The sequence below is a fragment of the Crassostrea angulata genome, chromosome 2 (assembly GCF_025612915.1).
Source record: "Crassostrea angulata isolate pt1a10 chromosome 2, ASM2561291v2, whole genome shotgun sequence".
In the NCBI taxonomy this organism is placed as follows: Eukaryota; Metazoa; Mollusca; class Bivalvia; order Ostreida; family Ostreidae; genus Magallana; species Magallana angulata.
In genome coordinates, this window is record NC_069112.1 from 27481082 (window position 1) to 27502644 (window position 21563).

The following is a 21563-nucleotide window of genomic DNA, read 5'->3' on the forward strand; positions in this document are numbered from 1 at the left end:
ACAGCTAATAACGATATCGTTTTGTTAAATGCATTCAGAGATCAATATTCATTTTAAGTAGAGTGAATGTACACAAATTAAAGAAACCATCTATGTAACGTTTAGTTGTTGCTGCATCGCATATCTTTGGTTGAAAATTCACGTAAATGTTTTTTATTTTTACTAGGACAGGGGTCTTTTGAGCACTATAATGTTCAAATGGTGACATATGTTGATATTAATGTGGAGTACAGTACGTTATAATAAATAAAATACTTTCACCAGTTTAGACTTTTCAAATTTTTCACAATATTTCACCAAAAAATACGTTTTAAAATTTTTTGGAAAGGTAAAACTTCTACAATTCTCACAGGGATTCGATCTCAGATTCGTAGAGGAACCTCTACACCACTGCACTAAGCTGTTAGGGGACAGCGTTGGGAAAGAAACTATTTATATAAAATTACACTTGATATTATTGTTTATTTCGATAAATAGTACGTCACGACATATGGAAGTCTCCCATTTCACCTTAATACATTATCCTTCTTTCAAAATGGGTAAAACATATAAATCATGAAAAAAAAACCCGAATCAATATAGAAGATTGTGAATGTTTTAATTATACAGGTGAATGTTTTCTATTATTAACACTTTTTTTGTTGTAAATCAAATAGTTCAACCAACGACATTTGTTGACCAATATTACAAGTCCGAGGCTAATTCTTATGGAACCCTCAGACGAGTTTATTTACAAGGTACATGTATGTGGCAACGCACTTTGAAAGAAAATACACACTTTGAAAAAAAAAATTCAAAGTAGGATATATGGAAGGATATAAATACAAGTATGTATACGCGAACTGGAATGATGCCGCCTGAATTGACAAAGAGAAATATCGGCATGCAGGGATTATTGTAACATATGCAAACAATAAGAATACGAACTTCAAGAAGAAATCAGGACAAATCTGTCTCATGCCAATTTTCAAGAGAGGAAATAAATAAAGCTTTTATATTTTTATGTCTTTTTATTGGTTATATTGATATAATGAGGGGTTACAAAACAACACGTGCATTTGTTTTCATAACCATGCCCCCATACTTGAGGGGCCGAAGGTTATGAAATAACACGTGATTTTGTTTTCATAACTGTAACCCCCCCTTAGAATAAGAAGAAAATCAAAGATTCTGCAGCGATTAGCTAGTAAACACTCAAATGAACAGAAAAAATATCCTTTGATTTTTCTGTTTGTAAAAATATGAGACTCGATTGAAAAGTGTATTTGTTTTACATGTACACGAAGTAATTAAATAAACAAAATGCAGACCTTGATTTACATTTTACCTTACAACCTTGTATACTGCACGGTGAATGCCTGAGTAACTATATGCATGTGTATCAGGACGACAGCGCTGAAGAAGGCTAATCTAAATAAAACCCAGAGACAATGAAGTGGTCGCTAGTTACTTAAAAGCGCCACGAATTAAAATCAAATCAAACAGGTGCGCGAAAAGTCAATGCTGGTCCATTGGACAGAGGAAAAGACCAGTGGTTCGTATAAATCTATTGATCTAATAATATAATATAAATCATGATAATATGAATGATAACAATTGATAATATAACAATTTTCTTTTTTCATGAATGTTAAATATTTGAATGGCAATTTTAAAAAGTGAGCGACCGTTATGCCTCAGGGTCCTAAAGAAAATTCCATTTGATTAATTATCACCGCGCAGCAGACGAATTGTTAAAGTTTTATTTCTAATTGAACGCATTTTTATTTACAAATTTATTTATTATTGTCTTTTTTTCTCTCTCCTTCTTAAAATTTAATTTATTGGTTTTTCTTTGAATACACGCTTGATTTTTTTTTTAATATTCCAAATCATTGTTGCATTCACACTGTTTAATACACATCCCTATGTAATTTACCGTCTAATGCAAATTCCACAGAGCGTAAAAAAAAACTCACTGTAATTCATACTTTTAAATTCTCCGAAAAATGAAAACAAATATTTATTACTAAAATAATATTGTATTCTTTTCAATGAACTTAATTTTGCTGCATGTGTATGTTTCGTCCTTTGAGTTTAAATATACATGAAATATGTACACCGACAGAGTTTTTATGAAGTTCTCTCAACTTTTAAACATTTCAAGACATTATTACACATTGCAGTCAATAAATATTTAGTCATTTTCAAGGCTGTTTGTCCATGCAGTTCAAGGCCATCCAAATAAGTAAAATAAATATATACTTTGTAGAAAATGGTTTATTTTATGACACACGATTACATGCGTATTCAAATAAAAAAAAAACATGCGGAAAAAAACGGATGCAAAAAATGCCACCTTGGCACAGGTATGATCATCTGACAGTTTTATACTTCAAGCAATTGCCCGAAACTCTTTTTAAAAGATATGTTTTGTTGACGTAGCACTTGCATACACGTAGGTAAACATCAAGATGGATTCCATTAGCGACCTGTTAGAAGATATCGTGAAGGAATGCGGTGGACTGGGGAAGTTTCAGGCCATTCTATTGGTCATCATGTTCGGGACAAAGGTCACAGTGACATGGAGCATGCTCATGATGACGTTCGGAGGCGCGACGCCCGATTGGTGGTGCAACATGCATAATGTGACGTCATCATCTGGTCAGAACAAGATGTCCAATTTTTCGACTATGCAGTTACTGAAACAATGTGCGCCACCTGCAAACATTTCCGGTTCCTGTGACTCGCGCAGCTATTCCTCAGACATGAATACTCTTGTCAGTGAGGTGAGCTATCAACTTCAATAAAATACATGTAAAGATCATTTTCAATGCAACAGTATGTCGACCATTTTCCGCACAAACAATTCGTATAACTTTTACAATGTGACAACTCAAATTTGCATTTTTAGTGCTCTATCAGCCGTTATATAAGAGTAATATGAATGTATTGATGTATACAAAACTCATGTGTCATATGGCCATGAGCATCAACGCATTTTACAATCATTAGATCATCAAGATAGACAAAGCACAAAGACAAACATTCTTTTTTTTAAATATCAGTGTGTTGGGTTTTTTTTAGCTGAATGTTAATACTTTACTGTTGAGTCTCCTAATTTCTTTGGTGATATGATTATAAATAAACCTGTCAATTAATTTCCCCCACTTATTCGAATATAATTTGAGTTCAAAGGTTTTTGTCGCATCGTTCAGTTAGGAAATAAAAATGTGTGTAAAAAAGAATTTATTAAATAAAATCTATGTCTCCGCAAAAGTTAAACCTAAACCATCAGTAACCCAAAAGTTAACTGAAAATTATGAAAAGATGACAGAATTGCAAACTTAACATATATCATTCAGTCAACTTCAGATGACTAAAGAACACCGTTTTATATTTAAAGTTTCATTGCAAAGGTGCGCCACATTTAAGGTTCTTATTTTTTACAGTTTGAATTAATCTGCGACAAAGACTGGATTGCCTCCACCATCACCACCATACAAATGGCGGGCCTCCTCATCAGCTCCCCAGTCGCCGGACAAATGGCGGATTCCCTGGGCCGGAAGCCCGCTTTCTTCCTCTCTCTTCTGGTCCTGACCGTCTGCAATCTTATCGCAGCCTTCTCCGTTTCCTGGGAGATGTTTGCTGCCTGTCGATTTTTGATTGGGTTCGGATGCGGGATGTATCTCACGACGTTCTATTCCTTCATGCAAGAGTTCGTTCCCACGAGGTGGCGCTCTATGACGGCGGCGGTTCCGGGATGGGCCATTTTTGCGGCGCTTTATGGTTTGTTTTCATGGTGGCTTCATGACTGGGAATACCTTCACTACGCCACGGCTATCATCACTGCGCCATTTCTTTTAGGAATATTGTGAGTATTTGTATGAAAATGACAAGGAAACAACGTTCGCTAATATTGGTTGAAACTCCTATCTTGTCAATTAAACGATGAAATGCAACTGAAATGGGACCGATTTTCATATCCCTATTACCGGTACTTAGTTTTCCACACCTTTCAGTCAGCCGATTGTCGACATAATTTAAAAATCATGATGTATCAAAACTTAAGACAATTAAATAAGAACAGTTCCTTTCTTCCTCAGCATTTTGCCGGAGAGTTTCCGATGGCTGGTTTCTAACAACAAGGTGGCAGACGCAGAGAAAGTTATCAAACACATAGCCAAGATAAACGGCCGAGAGACTCCGAAATCTTGTATAGATAGACTGAACAACATTGTAAAAACTGAAGATCTGACAACAAAAGTAAAAACGCACACTCTAATAGACGTATTAAAAAGTAGAGATCTTCTGAAGAAATCGTTTTTCCTTTGGACTAGCTGGTATGTATATTTTTTTAAAATATTGCTTCAATAGTTAAAATCTAATTTTTCAAATCCAAATACACATGCATATATTACATGTATCATGGGGAAAGTATTAGGAGGCCTACGATTAAAAGATATGATTCACAATTTTTAGTGCAATCGCCCACTTTTTCATTGTCATCATCATATAGGTGACTCGCATCCCTTATGATAATCTGAAAATAGTAGTTATTGTGGTTGGTAGACGGGGCCAATCTTATATTTCGTGAAAAATGATAAAGAGTTGATCAATTTGGCACATTACAATACAACACAACATGATGTTTGTATTGTTGGACGAATTTGGGTGGCCATTTATTCAACTAATACATACATGTAACAACAAATGTTGCCCCTAAAAGATAGGCAATCTTTCTATTCTGTTATTTTAATATAAAAAGCTGGCTTATGTATAATTATTCCGTTCTATCACTGGACAGGATGGCTTGCGGTTATGCATACTACGCTATTTCATTTGGGGTGGAGCAACTCTCGGGCAGCATCTATCTAAACATGTTTCTCCTGAGTATTGTCGAGATCCCCGCAACTCTACTGACTTGGTGGTTGAACAACTGGTATATATATGAATATATATTCTTTCTTTTGTTAAAATAATCATACTATTAAAACCAAATACCACACATCTATGTATGAACAAAGTTTGGAAGCAACATCACATCGTATGTGTTCGATATTTTTTTTTAATTTTACATTTTGTTTCGGACTTCAGACTGATAAATACATAAATACATGTGTCGACTTTGGTGTAAATTATGATTTTTAAAGGGGACGGGGGGGGGGGATAAAAATATTTTATAAGAAATACATTAATATGAAAGTCAGCAATTGACATCATGTAATACTGACCCAAATTAAAGCTAAGCATTCGTTGATTATTAAATCAATACACACATTACGCATTTCCAAATTGCTCTTTTTCTTATCAAATATTTTTTTTACAACTTTCTAAAAGCATTGGCCGACGGTGGACGTGCTTCCTGTTTTTCGTCATCGCTACAGTGGGCGGGGCTTTGGTAGGAACAGTCCAAGTCATGGGTAAATTTATGTAACAAAAGTCTCATTGGTCATTTAATAACTGTATGCCTACCAAGTAGGTTTTGTAACAGTGCATATCATTTGTAACTGCTTCTTATCTTAAAAAAAAAATCAAAATATTTTCTCTAATAATGGACTTATATCACTTTTGATGAAACTTTTTTTATATATATATACTAAATATATTTTTATCTAAACATCATTAAATGTCATGGTTATAAGCGTTCAAAACACATATTTATCGAAAGAAAGTAAAAATACACACGGCTTTTTTAATAGACCCCCCTGATGCAGCCGAGATAATCAACGTCGCAGCACTGATTGCAAAAATGGGCGTGTCCGCGGGATGGGCTTCGCTAATCACGTTCACGACAGAGAGTTATCCCACAGTAGTAAGGTAAGTCTAAAGGCGCGGATCTAAGGTACCCCACAGTAGTAAGGTAAGTCTAAAGGCGCGGATCTTAGGTACCCCACAGTAGTAAGGTAAGTCTAAAGGCGCGGATCTAAGGTGTTGGGAAGGCAGGATTGGTGTGATAGGGGACGGTTCCAATTTTAAAGAAAATGTGGACTTAATGATTTTACATATTTTGATATAAAAACAACAACAAAAACAACCCCCCCCCCAAAAAAAAAAATAAACCCTCCAAAAAAACGACCCAACACCTTCCTGCCGTAAGGAAAGCCTCTCTCTGATTACACGTGTATTACAAGCATAACGCGTGTTATGTACCTTCATACACTGAGTGCCACAGGTGTAGAATTAAACCAAACACGAGTCAACATATCGTTATAATATTTCATGATACATGAGCATATGGGAAACGAGAATATGTATTTTTTTTAATATTGTTGGCTGGTTATTCAAAAGAATGCATCCCATCCCCCTAAAAATCCAATTATTTCATTTGTAACCCCCTCCCGCCCTCCTTTTTTTTTACGGGGATAACTGCTTTCATGTGCTTGAATTCTCGACGCCAAACTTTTAACTCCTCTCTTTGAAAGAAAACACATATCACACACGCACACACAAAAAATATTCAACTATTTGTCAATTTTTTAAACTTTCTATCATTTTTCATCAACATTTAGAAATATTGGCTATGGCTGGGCGAACTCTTCAGCAAGAATTGGAGCGATGATAGCCCCACAGATTGTCCACGTGGTGAGTACATTTAATACATTGGTCATTACATGTAGACTTAAGAATTCACATTCAAGCTTGAAGATTAATTTTTTTTTTTTTTGGATATACAAATATTTGACTTTACTTGAATCCATAAGCATTTGACATATATTTCTAAAACTCTAAATTAGGACTTAAAATTATCATGAGAAAATATTGGAACCCTAAACACAGGGACAGTCGCGACTTTTAATTTGCTTATTACGATTTAGAGAGATTGGGCGCTGTTGTTTTTTGTTTTTTTGTTTTTTTGTTGTTTTTTTTTTTTGGGGGGGGGGTGCAAACAAAAGAACACGAATGAATAAGATGCATGGTGAAAATGTCCTATGGTCAAGAGTTAGATAGAATTACAAATACTAAGTATTTAAATATCTTCACTGACATTTACCGCTTAAAGTGCTTTATGTTATTGTAAAATTATGCAGAAGCAAATCAAATTTCAAACTATACAAGTCTGTTCGATAATTGACTAAAATATAGAGAAAAAGACAAAAAAGTCTTGGTGGGATCAAAGTCTCAAGTTTAAACTGTCGATTTGTTGACATATTGAACATGGTGCTATTACTAGTACCACTGAGCCATTTAAGTCACAGCGACTGCGGGTTTTCAAATGCGTTTCCATAATATAAACCAGTTAATTTAGGTCAACACATTTCTTAAACGTTGCTGAAAACTGATTTTTGGAGGGAAAATTATATAAGTTGGAAATTTAATCTATTTCATGTATTTATTCCTACACGTCCTCCTAAATGCATATTCCAACATCTTCTACATATACATGTAGCAATGCACAGTTCAAAAAAGTTTTCGAGTATTTTATGCAATGAATTGGCAACCCACTCTCTCTCAAAAAAAAAAAAAAAAAAAAAAAAAAAAAAAAAGTAATAAGATTCTATTTTGATTTATAATTTTTATAATTTCACCTTTGCAGAGCAAACACACCCCGGGAGTGATGTATTACATCTGTAGCGGGTGCATGCTGGTCTCCGCCGTATTTTGTCTCCTACTTCCGGAGACCAAAGGGAAAGCACTCGAAAATATGATAGCGAAGAAAACGAGCTCAAAGAGTGGCAATGGCGGAACTAATAATGACCATAGCAAAAAATACGAAGTTTACGATCTAGAAAAGTATTAAAATTTCAAAGGAATGTTTTGAAATGTGTTTTTATACATATATGACTTATTATTTTAACAAATATATAAACTATAATATCCCTTTTGAATGTTCTTAATAAATTTCATCTGTGAAAAAAAAGAATATTTATACATCCTTTAAATGAAAACAAGAATCTTTTTAACAAAACAAAAATCGATCGAATATTCTTTTTTTTTGGATTCAAAGATCCGGAATTAGAAAAAGTAAATAATTTTTCATTTATGTATCGTACTTGCTGTAATAGCAATCATTGCAGAGACACATATTAACTTTTATTTAGGGTTAACGCAGGCAATGTGTTTGGTTTTTGCAAGCTAATTAAAATCACACTCCTCCTGCATGAAACAACACAGAAAACATTTTATTATGGATACATGCTTACAAATGGTGTAAAGTTTAATTTTTTTTAGTTTTTAAAACAGTATTTTAGTACAAGTATTTAGAAATAATTTTAATTTCTTTCTAACGCATCTTACAATCCATATCAAGACTTTTAAATCTTTTGAAATCTGCAATTACAAATGATCGAGAATACCCTTTATGATATAAAATCAAAGTTTTTTTTTTAAAAACGAGAAACAAGTTTTATTTTCAACGGAGGCATTATCTGTTTCAAAACTACCATGACAGCCCCTACAACCTCCAAAATAAGTTGACAAATAATAGTTGTTTTAAATATTTATTTTCATAAAGTTTAATCAAATGCAATACATTTTTGTAAAAAAAAAAAGTACAAAAAATGAGTTTTTTTTAATATCTTAGTGGAAACTTCTATTTTCTATAAATCTCTGAATTAGGTCATAGCCTCGCTCTGGTTGATCGTAAGGAAGAATATGTCCTGCATTTCTTACGATGACCTATTAAAATTAAGATTGAGTATATGAATTTTATTTTTTGGAGAATAAATTGGTTAAAATGTACACAAGTTTGTTTGTTTTTGTTTTTTATAATTAAGCAATTTTTGAATAGGCCATATCTAACTTTGCAAAAATTTGCACTAATATGCTTTTAGAGAGAGAGAGGGAGAGAGAGAAAGAGAAAGAGGATAGAGAGAAAGTGATCATAAAAATAGGGGTGTCAGGGAGATTTATAGAATGAGTACAAGAAAGTTTAATTTATACGTATAACAGAGAGAGGTATGGAAAGAATGAAAAAAATATAATAACCAGGTATATCAGAGAGAGAGTGAGAGAGAGAAAGAAAGTGAGAGAGAAATGGAGAGAGAGGAGAAAGATTGAGAAAAATATTACATGTCTAGCAGTGTAGTTTAGCGGTGTAAGTATCTGAGAGAGAGAGAGAGAGAGAGAGAGAGAGAGAGAGAAAATACATGTCTAGCAAAGTAGTTTAGCAGTGTGAGAAAGAGAGAGAAATAAATATTCAATCAGACCTGGTAGAAGTTCTTGACGACCCTGACATAGCCGGCCACCTCTTTGTCGCTGGGGTTGACCCTCCAGATCACACGGTCCGTGGTCCTGTACAGGTCCTTGCCTGACCAATCAATGGACAGTAGGAAGAACTCCGTCATAGGGACGGGGATAATGATGTCTAGCTGACCGTTATAAAACATCACCTGGTAGACAAGTAAAATCAAAGTACTGATATGACTGGTAAACACATTTAAATCAAGCACTGCTAACATTATCAAAAGAATTTCTTCACACATGTTTGAAAGGGGTAAATGATGCTTATCTGACCTAGTTGAACATCACCTATAGCTGTCCCAAGATATTTTTGCTGCACATTTTCTTAAATTATTCGATAATTATAAATACCTCTTGATTCAGACAATGTCCATTCAATAGTATGTAAAATCACAAAATTTCCCTTTTGAAACGCCCCCTCTAACTTGTCAGGTTTCAATACACGGCTTAAAAAAGAGAGTCTACGGGGATTTTGCATTGCATCAGCAGTTATTAAGCCGGGATGATAATGTTGAAAAATTGTGTGAGGTGTTCCAAGTGACTACCGAATGGAGAAAAGAGGTCAACATTCCCCATTATGAATCTCTGTAGGAAATCTGTTTTCATTCATGTGAATTTTTACCAGGGAAAAATGATAATGTGTGAATGAAGTTATCTTGGAAATTTTCTCTTTCATCGATTTCAATTGCATTTCATTCACAGGTATGTGTATTTTTATTAAGAATTGTCCAAATGTGCAGCATAAATATCTTGGGACAGACAATAGACAAGTTAACAAGTAAAATAATACATACTCTATATAAAGATTATTTCTTGTCCAACAATGCAATTGCAAAAAAAAAATTGAATATTCATATGCAAGATGAAGAGATGGACAGACAGAGAGAAGGAGACAGATAGACATATAGACAGAGGTAGATACATGTACATACAAATAAACTGACAGACAGACATACAGACGGAGAGACAGTTAGACAGACAGATGATACCTTGTAGTTCTCCATGAGAGTAGCTATCCAGGGTTTGACGGTGTCCATGACGTCATTGATCAGGTGAATCTCCACCTGTGTCCCACTGTTATAGGTCAGATTACCTACATGTATGGCCGCTCTTACCTCGGGCTTGGCCAGGTAGTTACCATAGTAACCAAATGCTTCTGGCTCCTGTCGAAATAACAAGTCAATGTATAACTAGATTCTATAGTAGTTAATTAAATCTTTATGGCTCCTATTGATAGGATAGTTATAAAGATAAAAAATACAAATCTTTCTAATAAAAAAAACATGTCCACAAAATTAGTAACATTGTACCATTCTTTTATCAGTTGTTGAATCATGGTTATGTCGTAATTCTGAAATTACTTTGAACATTAGAAAAACTAACTGGTCCACTTGATATTAAGTATCACACGATAAATTTATTACTTGTAGTACAATTATACATCATATTTCAGATAGTATTATTTGTTTACTCTTCCATGTAAAAAAAGAGAGAATATATATACATTACTCGGAATGGGGAATTCACTTGTATAGATTAACAAAGGGTAGAAAATGATAAAACATGAACATGCATGTGAAATTCATGAACTATTTATGAATAGTTACATGTAAATAGGTCCCTTTCATTGCTTTATATAATGAAAATAAAAATGTCCTCCATTTTCTTAAATGATTTTCAGAGAATGATTGATACAACACAAAGATATAGGGAAATCCATGCAACATAGGACATGATATGGGAATGATTCAGACAAAATTCATGATTAAGTCAAGAATAAATTTTTCTAAACAAGGTATTTAAAATAAAGGTGGAATGTGACAAGGTGGTTCCATTGACATCATTGACATTCAAATAAACTGCATCATTCTGAAAAGCTAGTTTAAGGTGTGTTTGAATGGGATTAAGCGATCAAGGGATTATTGTTGATTACCTCTGTGAGAAGAAAGTTGTAGTAGTTATGTATGTTTGTCACATTGTAAAAGTAGGGCGCATTGGGGGTCAGATCACCATTCAAAAGTGTGTCAAAAATCTAAAAATAGAAACAAAAATAGGAAATTAGGTCATGCAGATATCTGCTTACCTGTGTAAGTAAGAAATTGTAATAGTCTTCCAGTTTTGTAGCATTGTAGAAAAAGGAGTCAGTTCCATCCATAATTACTTTACCTATAATCTGTAATGGCAATATAGAAAAAGAATAATTTTGGTCATGGCCAATGTAAAGTGATGCCTCCTTTCAAAAATATCACTACATGTATTGTACCTTTATAAGGTCACATGTTACAACATTGATCAATTCCACTTGTATTGCAATACTGAAAAGGGATATAACTCATTTCTCATAACTTTTGGTTATATCCATTTTACAAAATTTTGCAACTAAACTAAAAATAAAATTTTGGCATACTGCATCACATTTTGAATATTTTGGCATGAGAAATTAAAGATAAACATGAATTTTATTTAGCCTAAATTATATATTTCATTCACACTAAATTTCAAAAGCCCACAGATATTTTTTTTTCCAAAAACAAATACATAATTCATTTACTTTGTCTATTATAATATTATTTAATCAGTGTTTAATATATATGTTGTCTATGTTTGTGTGCTGTCTGGTATAAAATGCTTACATAGGGTGAGAACCTAGTAAGTTGCAAGAACTTTTAATTGAGCCATTTGTATATCATATATACAGTAAATATGTTCAAACCATGCAATGCTTACATCAAATGCTGCCTTGAAGTTCTTGCCCCTGATGAACACAGTGGCCTTGTCTGTCATGTCCTGGAAGAATGCTCTCTGTTTCTCATCCAGTAATCCAATGCTGTACATGAAGGTGGCATACTGTCCCATCATCTGAATGATTAAATGATAAATGTACATGAAGGTGGCATACTGTCCCATCATCTGAATGATTGAATGATAAAAATGTACTGAAAAGGGTGTTCAAAAGTACACATAATAAAAGTCTTAAAAGTTACTGCAAGTTCTAAATGAAATTTGTTAAGCTAACAGGTCAACTTTCTGCAGCTATACATGTATGTAAGTGTGTTAGAGAGAGAGAGAGAGAGAGAGAGAGAGAGAGAGAGAGAGAGAGAGAGAGAGAGAGTAAACAATGGAGAAATATTGCAAGTGAGGAAAGAAGAAATAGAAAAAGGACAGATCAAATCATTGTAAAAGAAGAATATAAAGAGGAAGATAACAGACATGGATAATGAAATGTGAACTGGAGAGAGAGAGAGAGAGAGAGAGAGAGAGAGAGAGAGAGAGAGAGAGGGTATGTACATGTAACTCACAGACTCGGGGTCACAGAGACCGTCCCCTATGGCTAGCCCCTTCAGATTAATCTTCGTCTTGGCTGACGGGTTCTCCATGTGTATCTTGTAGGAGATGGCAGGGACATACTTCCCAGCATAGGACTATCAACAAAAGGCAAGAATATTATTTTTAAAAAATAAAAAAAAATAGAGTACAGAAGAGTTTATTGTATATAGAGATATGACTGAAATTAATTTCAAGATCCTACACTATTTGATAGTTTTTAATTTCTACTGTTTTCATTGCAAAGTATTTTTAGGAGGACACTCCTAATGTAATAGAAATGATACTTTTACAAAACTTCAAATATTGAGTGATTTCTATGAAGATTTGACCCACAAAGAGAGCATTCAATTTATGATATAGACTCATTTTTGACATATTTAGTCAAAAATGTATACAAGTGAGCAAGTAAGGGGTGAAGACTGAAATAAAATAGAAGTCTGGACTTACCTCTCCTGTGGCATAAAAGTCATTTTTCTGATATTTATGGAAAACTTGGAAAAACTGAGTCAGACAGCTGTCAAAAAAATAAGATTAAAATTTGTAATTACCCCAAAAAAGTATTACAAAAAATTCAAAGAAAGATCTTCATAGTAATAAACCAAATAATGAGGCACATTTCAATACATTCATTAAGTACAGAACACAAAATGGTCCCCAGAGAGTAGGCATAGTAGTTCAAACACCACGGTAACTGTATTCAATTGAAAGTGAACAAGGTTTGATTTTGTAAACGGACTATTATTTGTGACAACTTTTTTTTTGCAATTTACCTAAGATAAACTTGTTCATGACAAGTAATTATCCCGACCAACCCTTATCTACGCCTGTTATTTTTTATTACAGCTGTACTGCAAATACTGGTCTGCAGCAAGAAATATTTGCCATAATGAGGCTCTTGTGAACACTTCACAAAAATTTCTCGCACGCGAATGAAAGTTGTTTTACAGCATTTGATTTAAGAGAAACAATGAAAACCAAACTATCGTTCAATTAAAAGTAAACTTATATATAACTTTTGTATGAGAGATGGTGACAGAAAATATTTCACCTGTACAAGTCTCTGGCTACGTCTTGCTCATTTTTGGCATAGCCTTCATCTTTAGCTGTAAAACTGAACCCTGTTCCAACCTGGGAGAAAAAAAAAACTTAAACTGTAGACTATGAATGTAAGTACACATAATTTCCTGTTAATTAACTAGTACTGTAAATTTTACTTAAACCTGAGGAATTAATATCCACGTGAAATCGCAAGAGCACTTCTTGCGGATCTTCAAATCTCGCTTGTATTTTTCAGGCCGATGTATACTATCTAGAATTATGAAAATAATTCAGTGTTCGCAATTCTATACTCTCGCAGTTTGATGCAAAACTGTTGAATCACGGAATTAAGAACTCACGTAAAATAAGGAATCTGCGGTACATGTATTAACATTCGAGTATTTACTGGGCTAATATCTATATTGTACATGCATGCATGTTCATGTACATGATTGTAAAAAAAAAATGGAATACATGTACATAACGGGATATCTACAAAAAATAAAAAGTATTCAATGGGTTCTGACCAACCGTTTCACATTTCGGACCTATCACATGTCTTCTTTTTTTTTTTTTTTGAGAGGGGGGATATTTTAATTTTCTAAATTAATCAAAACATGCATGAATTAAAAATTGGCTTCAATACTAGTCAAATTTGACTGGCACCACATTCACATGGAAAGGGTGAAATCTTTTTTTTGGTGATTCATGTGGGATATAAAAGTGGCGACACTGCAGAAAAAATTCATAACCGTCATTAGTGACTGTGTTCTGTAAATTTTTTCTGCAATGATCACTACCTTAATAACCCGCATGAATCATCAAAGAAAGCAATTTTATTCGTTATATCTACATCTTTTGTTTAACAAATTAAATTAACTGATTTTGAAAAATAATTTAAATTAACCTAACAAGATATCTGTGAGCCAATGCTCACTAGTGATACCCCCGCTCTGATGTGAATATGCAAAATAAGCAAAGTCGACATTTAACAGAAAGCTGGCATCCGATTGGTACAGAAATATATCCAACAATATGGCATGCCTAAACAAATAGTGTGTTAAAATTTCAAGCATCTGCGATAAACAGCTGCTGAGAAATCTTAGAGGAAAATTTGTTCGAAAATTTTGGCTAAAATAAACAAAGTACTCATTTAACAGGAAGATGACGTCCAATTGGTACAAAAATATATCCCACAATATGGCATGCCTTAACAAACACTGTGTAAAAATTTCAAGCATCTCCGATAAATAGCTGCTGAGAAATCTTTGACGAAAATTTGTTTGAAAATTTTGGCAAAAAATAAACAAAGTCATTATTAAACAGGATGTTGACGTCCAATAGATACAAAAATATATCCCACGATATGGCATGCCAAAACAAATAGTGTGTTAAAATTTCAAGCATCTGCGAAAAATAGCTGCTGAGAAATCTTTGACAAAAATTTGTTTGAAAATTTTGGCTAAAAATAAACGAAGTCGTCATTTAACAGGAAGTTGACACCCGATTGGTACAGAAATATATCCCACGATATGGCATGCCTATACAAATATTGTGTAAAAATTTCAAGCATCTGCGATAAATAGTTGCTGAGAAATCTTTGACGAAAATCTGTTTGAAAATTTTGGTTAAAAAATAAGCAAAGTCGTCATTTAACAGGAAGTAGACGTCCGGTTGATACAAAAATATATCCCACAATATGGCATGCCTAAACAAATAGTGTGTTAAAATTTCAAGCATCTGCGATAAATAGCTGTTGAGATTTCTTTGACGGAAATTTGTTTGAAAATTTTGGCAAAAAATAAACGAAGTCGTCATTTAACAGGAAGTTGACGTTTGATTGGTACAAAAATACATCCCACGATATGGCATGCCTTAACAAAAACTGTGTTAAAATTTCAAGCATCTGCGATAAACAGTTGCTGAGAAATCTTTGACGAAAATTTGTTTGAAAATTTTGGTTAAAAAATAAGCAAAGTCGTCATTTAACAGGAAGTTGACGTCCGATTGGTACAAAAATATATCCCACGATATGGCATGCCTTAACAAACACTGTGTTAAAATTTCAAGCATCTGCGATAAATAGTTGCTGAGATAAATGCGACAGAAATTTTTGTTACGGACGGACAGACAGACAGACAGACAGACAGACAGACAGACAGACGGACGGACAGACAGACACACAAGGGTAAAACAGTATACCCCCTCTCCTTCGGAGCGGGGGTATAAAAACTGTTAATGTACATCAGTTCTTTAACTAAATGAAACAGCCAAATCATCTCCTATGGGAATTTGAGTCAGACATCTTTATGACTATTTCGAGCAGTCCATGATTTTTCTTAGGTCGCTATAGGGTTCAACCAATTGGTAAACGGGGCATGTAGATTTCAGTCTTGCAGAATCTACAGAATTATCATAATAAATTAACAATAAGTTTCGGTAAGAAATAGAGGGAATCATACTTGGTAGACGTAAGTATTATCATATAGAGAATTTCAATACAGGGTTATCTACATGTATATACTTAAGTATACAACTATAACACTTAGAACATACTGGGTTATCTATATACTACTATTACATTGAGTACTTACAAGTACCAGGTTATCTATGTAGTAACATTGGGTACTTATAATAAGGTTACACACCAAGTACTTTAGATGTGCTTATTTAGACAACTTTTGTGAGGAATGTGACTCCAATGGGTATTCAAATTGCCGGGGATGTGGTTGGGGGGGGGGAGGGGTTTACAGGGTCGTGTGTGGCATTTTGTCATGTCAGTGTCCTTTTTAAATAACTCTACATTATCCAGAGATGGAGGGGGAGGGGAGGGTCCAGGCCCTGCCTTACGTCACTCAATTCAGTCTTCAACTCAAATTGTTGTGAGTACAGTGCATGAATTTGAGTTCAAAACTCAGACCTGAGGCTGAGTATTAACTGGAGGAAAGTTAGTGACAGCACAACCAGACCTTCTAGCCCCCCCCCCCCACCCCCCCCCCCCCCCATCCCTTCAAGTTTTCCATAGAGCTATGAATTGACAATAAGTTTCCGTAAGTAATAGAGGGAATAGAGGGAATCACACTAGGTCAGGGTTGTCTCCAAGACCCGGGAGGCGGGGAATTCTCCCGCCTATAATGCCTTAATTACCCGGCTATTTTTGCATTTCAAACACAATGTAGCTATAAGCAAGACCCCCAGACCCCCTTCTACTTTTTCATTTCCTCCTTCTACTTCAATTTTTAGAGACATCCCTGCACTAGGTAGATGTACATTGTATAAATATTATTAATATGTAGAAAATTTCAATACAGGGTTATCTACATGTATATATACATATGTATACAACTATATCACTTAGTACATACTGGGTTATCTATATACTACTATAACATTGAGTACTTACAAGTACCAGGTTATCTATATAGTAACATTGAGTACAACAAGGTTATACATCAAGTTCTTTAAAATGTGCTGATCTTGACAATTTTTGTGAGGGATGACTTGTCCAATGAATATTTAAATTGTTGGGGGGTGGGGGGGGGGGGGGTAGAGGGGTGTGTGTTGCATGTTCTCACGTCAGCGTCTTTTTTTAATAACTCTACATTATCCAGGGATGGAGGGAGAGGGGAGGGTCCAGGCCTCGCCTTACATCACTCAATTAAGTCCTCAACTCAAATCGTTGTGAGTAAAGTGCATGAATTTGAGGTCAAAACTCAGACCTGAGGCTGAGTATTAACTTGAGGAAAGTTGGTGACAGCGAAACCAGACCTCCTACCCCCCCCCCCACCCCCACCCCCCCCCCACCCCCTTCAGGTTTTGTATGGATACTTATTGGGCTATCAACTGCATCACAAGATAGAATACTTACAGGGTTATCAATGTATATCATTGAGTATTTTGTATTCCAAGTGACTTTCCTGTTGCTCACTGAAAAACAAGAAAACCCACAAGAATTATCATATCTACTAAACTTCCCTGTTTCTGTTAATTTCTCATTAAGGAAGGAAATAAATGAAATAGAATCACAGTATTCAATTTGATGATTTCAAACAAACACTTCATCTGATCAAAATTCAAACAATTAAACATATATATCAACCAGATTTAATGATATTTAAGAAATATTATGATTTATAGGGAAGAAGAAATGGGAAAATACATAATTATATGTAATACATAATAAGTGTTGTTGAAATAAGTTATTAACAACAAATAAATTTTAAAGATTAATTCACAGACTTAGTCAGTAACAAATACATCATACCTTATGTCTAAAATTTGTTTGACAAAATTAGAGCTTCTATAATGTGAGGTAATTGTTATACCTACAAAGTTTTGTCTGGCCACAATTGATCAAACCGAACAGTGGCTTAGTGTGCATGAACTGTGAGCTATATTCTTCTGTTGTGTGCATGTGTGATGGGGGGGGGGTTGGACATTTCTCTGTAGATTGCCAAATTTTTACAGGTTCTGGGGGATGTACATAGTTAAGTGGATTTATATGTTGTATCATATGTGGAATTTTTATAATTTGTATATTAATTCCTTGAGGATGAGGATGTATTCTGGTTGGTTGGTTAGTGAAGGGACCTAGGAAATTTAATGAATAAACAGATCTGTTGCCACCATTTATTCCAATTGATTGGATGAATAAACTGAGCTGACGCCATTTATTCTTATGATTCAGTGAAATAAACTGAGCTGCCACCATTAAGTCTTATGGTTTCCTTTGCCCCAGTATTGTACTCACATTTGAAGTCTTTGTCCACCATGATGGGTCCATTCTCCACAAACAGGCCAAACAGAGAGGAACCACCTGGTCCACCTTGCAGCCACAGCACCACTGGGGCGGTCTCCGGATTAGTCTGAAAAATCATATAATCCATGTTAATTTTTTGATTCATTTTAAAGTTCTTACTCAGAGTTCCATATTACCATGGACACCCATCCATAACCACACTGTAGTTTAAAGCTCTCAAGTTTTTTTTCAATATTTGAATCTATTCAATTCTGTAATTTACTTATATGCCACGTGCACCACTCTTCACATAGAATTACAAATATACAAAATATCAACATTCTACATATTCTAATGGATGTAATACCTCATTATGATATCCTGTTGAAAACTTGTTTTCATTCCATCATGTCAAGGAGGACAACTTTAATTTAGTTGATTTTCATATAGGCAATTCACCTGCTATTTGCTGACAAATGTGTGTTCATTAAGAACATCAATGTTACGTGAAGGAAAAGAAAACCTTGAACATCTTTACAAGTACACTTACTCTAAATCTTAATCTCTTTTTTTAAATCAATATCTGGAATAAATGGATATGTCAAAGTCCCAACCACCTATTTTTAAAGTATTTTACCCTCGATATCTCGAATACTCGGATATCTCGAAGTTTTTCTACAGCCCCATCTACTTCGAGATAATGAAGTTTGACTGTACATTATCTACATGTAACTATATGGACCTAATGTGTGTTACATGTAAGTTGCTACCTAAAAGTTAAAGAATAAGGCTAAATTGATATTAAACAAGCAATAATATATCTTAGAAACAGGACCTGCTCCAAAAACTTTCAGCAGGTCTGGATGCCGTAGTGGGGGTTATAGCATAAACTCCCCCCAACTTCATCTCAATGAGCTAAAAATGATTAGTACATGTAAATCTATATATATTACCTGGGCTGGGAAAAACCAGAAGAACATATTGCTGTTGGTAGTTTTGTTGACTGTGAAGAATCCTGCATAGCTTTCCACATCTGTCCCATCTAGGGGTCCAACCCTACTAAGCTTCTGTGCTGAAAATAAATAATTCATCTTTCAATAATCAGACAGCATGTACAGTAACATGAAAATCTTCTGACTGAAAAAACTTTATCCCCTTCCTTATTTTCTGGGTCGCAGGACTTGATTTTTATAACTAGCTATAACCCCTTTGTAATCAGTTGCTGCATAATGCATGTGGAGTGGTGTGGATCTCAGTGTCCATTTGTTTCTTAATCCACACCAAAAATAATTCTTTGATGAAGACAAGAGACAATTAGTTTTAGACAGTTATTCATTGACAAAAACAATGCAAACACAAATATCCCTCAGTCCCTCAGAAACCACCCCCCCCCTCCCCTGAAACAATTCTTTGGATCCACCTGTACGTTATAAAACTAAATTGAAATATTGTGGAATATAATTTGAAGTCTATTCCAAATTGTGGAACAAACATTTGAGAATGTGAACAAAGTAATTTCATTTACAGTAACCAATATTAATTTCGTCAAATGAAGAATAAAACCCCTAGATAAGAACCAGATTTATTGATAGCTTAGAATTAAAAAGGAGGATTTCATGCTTATGATTTGGATATTTACTCAGCTATTGGCCAGTTTTTCAAATTAATTCATGACTTATAAAATCGGGTGAATGAAGCAATCTGATTACTTAAAAAATTTTTTTTTAAAAATGGCCCTGGTATGAACATGATTTGCAAAGCATGTGATTACAAGATATAGGGCTCACAAGCTCCAATATCTTACTTAAGAAAATCAATTATCTGTTTAGATGTCGCCCCACATTTCTTTGACCTGAATTAAACACATATCAATGTCTGTATTTCTGATAACACTGTGTCACCTTGACTTGCAATCAAGTTTCATAATCATCTCTAAATATCTGTAAAATTAAAATTTTTTGTAGTGGCATGATAAACTGCCCACGAGAAAATGTGTACAGTAATACATCAGTACATAAATAGTACCGGTAGTCTTTATTAAACATTCATTTTATTCATTAGTCTTTCAAACTTTCTCTTGACCCACAAACTCCTCTTATGAATCATAGTTTAAATATACAAATAAGAAACACTTATAGATGAGGAAATATTGTGCACAAAAAATGTTTGGATTTTGAAAAAGAACTACTGAAATGTAAGGAAAAATTAATTCGTCAATGGCTGAAGACACTGGATCAGTAGGGTGTTGGGTTTTTATTCCAATCTAGGAACTCATTACAAGTTTAATCCCCATCATAGGAAAGGTGTTCATTTGCCTCATTTCCTTAATAACAGATAATTCAAATATTAAATTCCCCTTACCCATATCAAACTGTCCTTTCTCAACAAAAGGGGTCAGGAACAAAGGTTTCCCTGGGTCAACTCCATTCTGTAGCATGGGCGGATGCTTATCTGGAAACATTCCTCTAAGGGCGCTCCTGGCGGAACACAGCACTGCCATGCTCAGGAGAATGATGCCATTGGTGGAAACAAAGCCTAACATTGTGTCTGAAAAAATGAATTTAAAATTGAGACATTGCTTGTTGAATTAATATGAAAAGCATTATAATCCCTTATATTATTGGTATCTGCGATTGAATATCCATGATATGTACAGATCAAAACAGGGACAGGAGATAACAGAGTTCAACTGTATATTGTAATTCAAATATTTCCTTTAGCATGTTTAGTATTTCAGATGCATAATTCAAACTCGGGTACATTGGAGGAGAAATTTCTCCAAGGTACCCACTTTGTTTTCCTACATAAGCATCTGTGAATCAACATGGTCAACAACACCTGCCCTGTTGTAATTGATTTTTAATTTTACATACTTGAGAACATGGCATTTAAAATCTTTGCAAGTTTCTATAAAAAGTTTGTGCATAATTGATATATTTGTCAATAAATAGCGTGTACCTATCTGCATGAGAGAGAGAGAGAGAGAGAGAGAGAGAGAGAGAGAGAGAGAGAGAATATATATATCTGCATGCGCATAGAATTATACTAAGTCAGAGCAAATGCGAGCAGCACCATTACGATAATCTATTATATAAACGTGCATAAAAAAACAATATGCTTTACAGTAGTCAGTTCCATACATACCACTTTCGTTCCAGCTCAGAAGTAGAATAAAGAGTTTCCCGGTTAGTCCTGTGTTTATTTGTCATATGAAAGTCACATGACAATCACGTGTTTGGGCAATTTGTCAATTCGTTCAATGACACACTCGTTTGATCTATTTCTGACCTTTTATTTT

General features: G+C 34.3%; 2 protein-coding genes across 3 annotated transcripts; one reads left to right on the forward strand and one right to left on the reverse strand.

The window, feature by feature from the left end:
- Positions 1-1428: 1428 nt before the first annotated feature.
- Positions 1429-7840, forward strand: LOC128171645 (solute carrier family 22 member 21-like). The gene is made up of 9 exons (XM_052837421.1): positions 1429-1534; positions 2442-2768; positions 3432-3853; positions 4086-4322; positions 4787-4921; positions 5320-5402; positions 5682-5799; positions 6492-6564; positions 7517-7840. The coding sequence occupies exons 2-9, from the start codon at positions 2454-2456 to the stop codon at positions 7718-7720; spliced, it is 1587 nt and encodes a 528-aa protein (XP_052693381.1). The 5' UTR covers positions 1429-1534; positions 2442-2453; the 3' UTR covers positions 7721-7840.
- Positions 7841-8406: 566 nt separating this feature from the next.
- LOC128171652 (probable serine carboxypeptidase CPVL) lies at positions 8407-21528 on the reverse strand. Of its 2 annotated transcripts, none has more exons than XM_052837432.1 (13): positions 21410-21528; positions 20627-20812; positions 19219-19337; positions 18278-18392; positions 17396-17454; positions 13538-13617; positions 12937-13003; positions 12462-12584; positions 11890-12021; positions 11096-11194; positions 10152-10325; positions 9129-9311; positions 8407-8598 (listed from the first exon to the last, which is right to left on the reverse strand). In XM_052837432.1, the coding sequence occupies exons 2-13, from the start codon at positions 20805-20807 to the stop codon at positions 8500-8502; spliced, it is 1431 nt and encodes a 476-aa protein (XP_052693392.1). In that variant the 5' UTR covers positions 20808-20812; positions 21410-21528; the 3' UTR covers positions 8407-8499. The 2 variants fall into 2 exon arrangements, with proteins under 2 accessions (XP_052693392.1, XP_052693393.1); XM_052837433.1 differs by lacking the exon at positions 11096-11194 and adding an exon at positions 11246-11335.
- Positions 21529-21563: the final 35 nt, after the last annotated feature.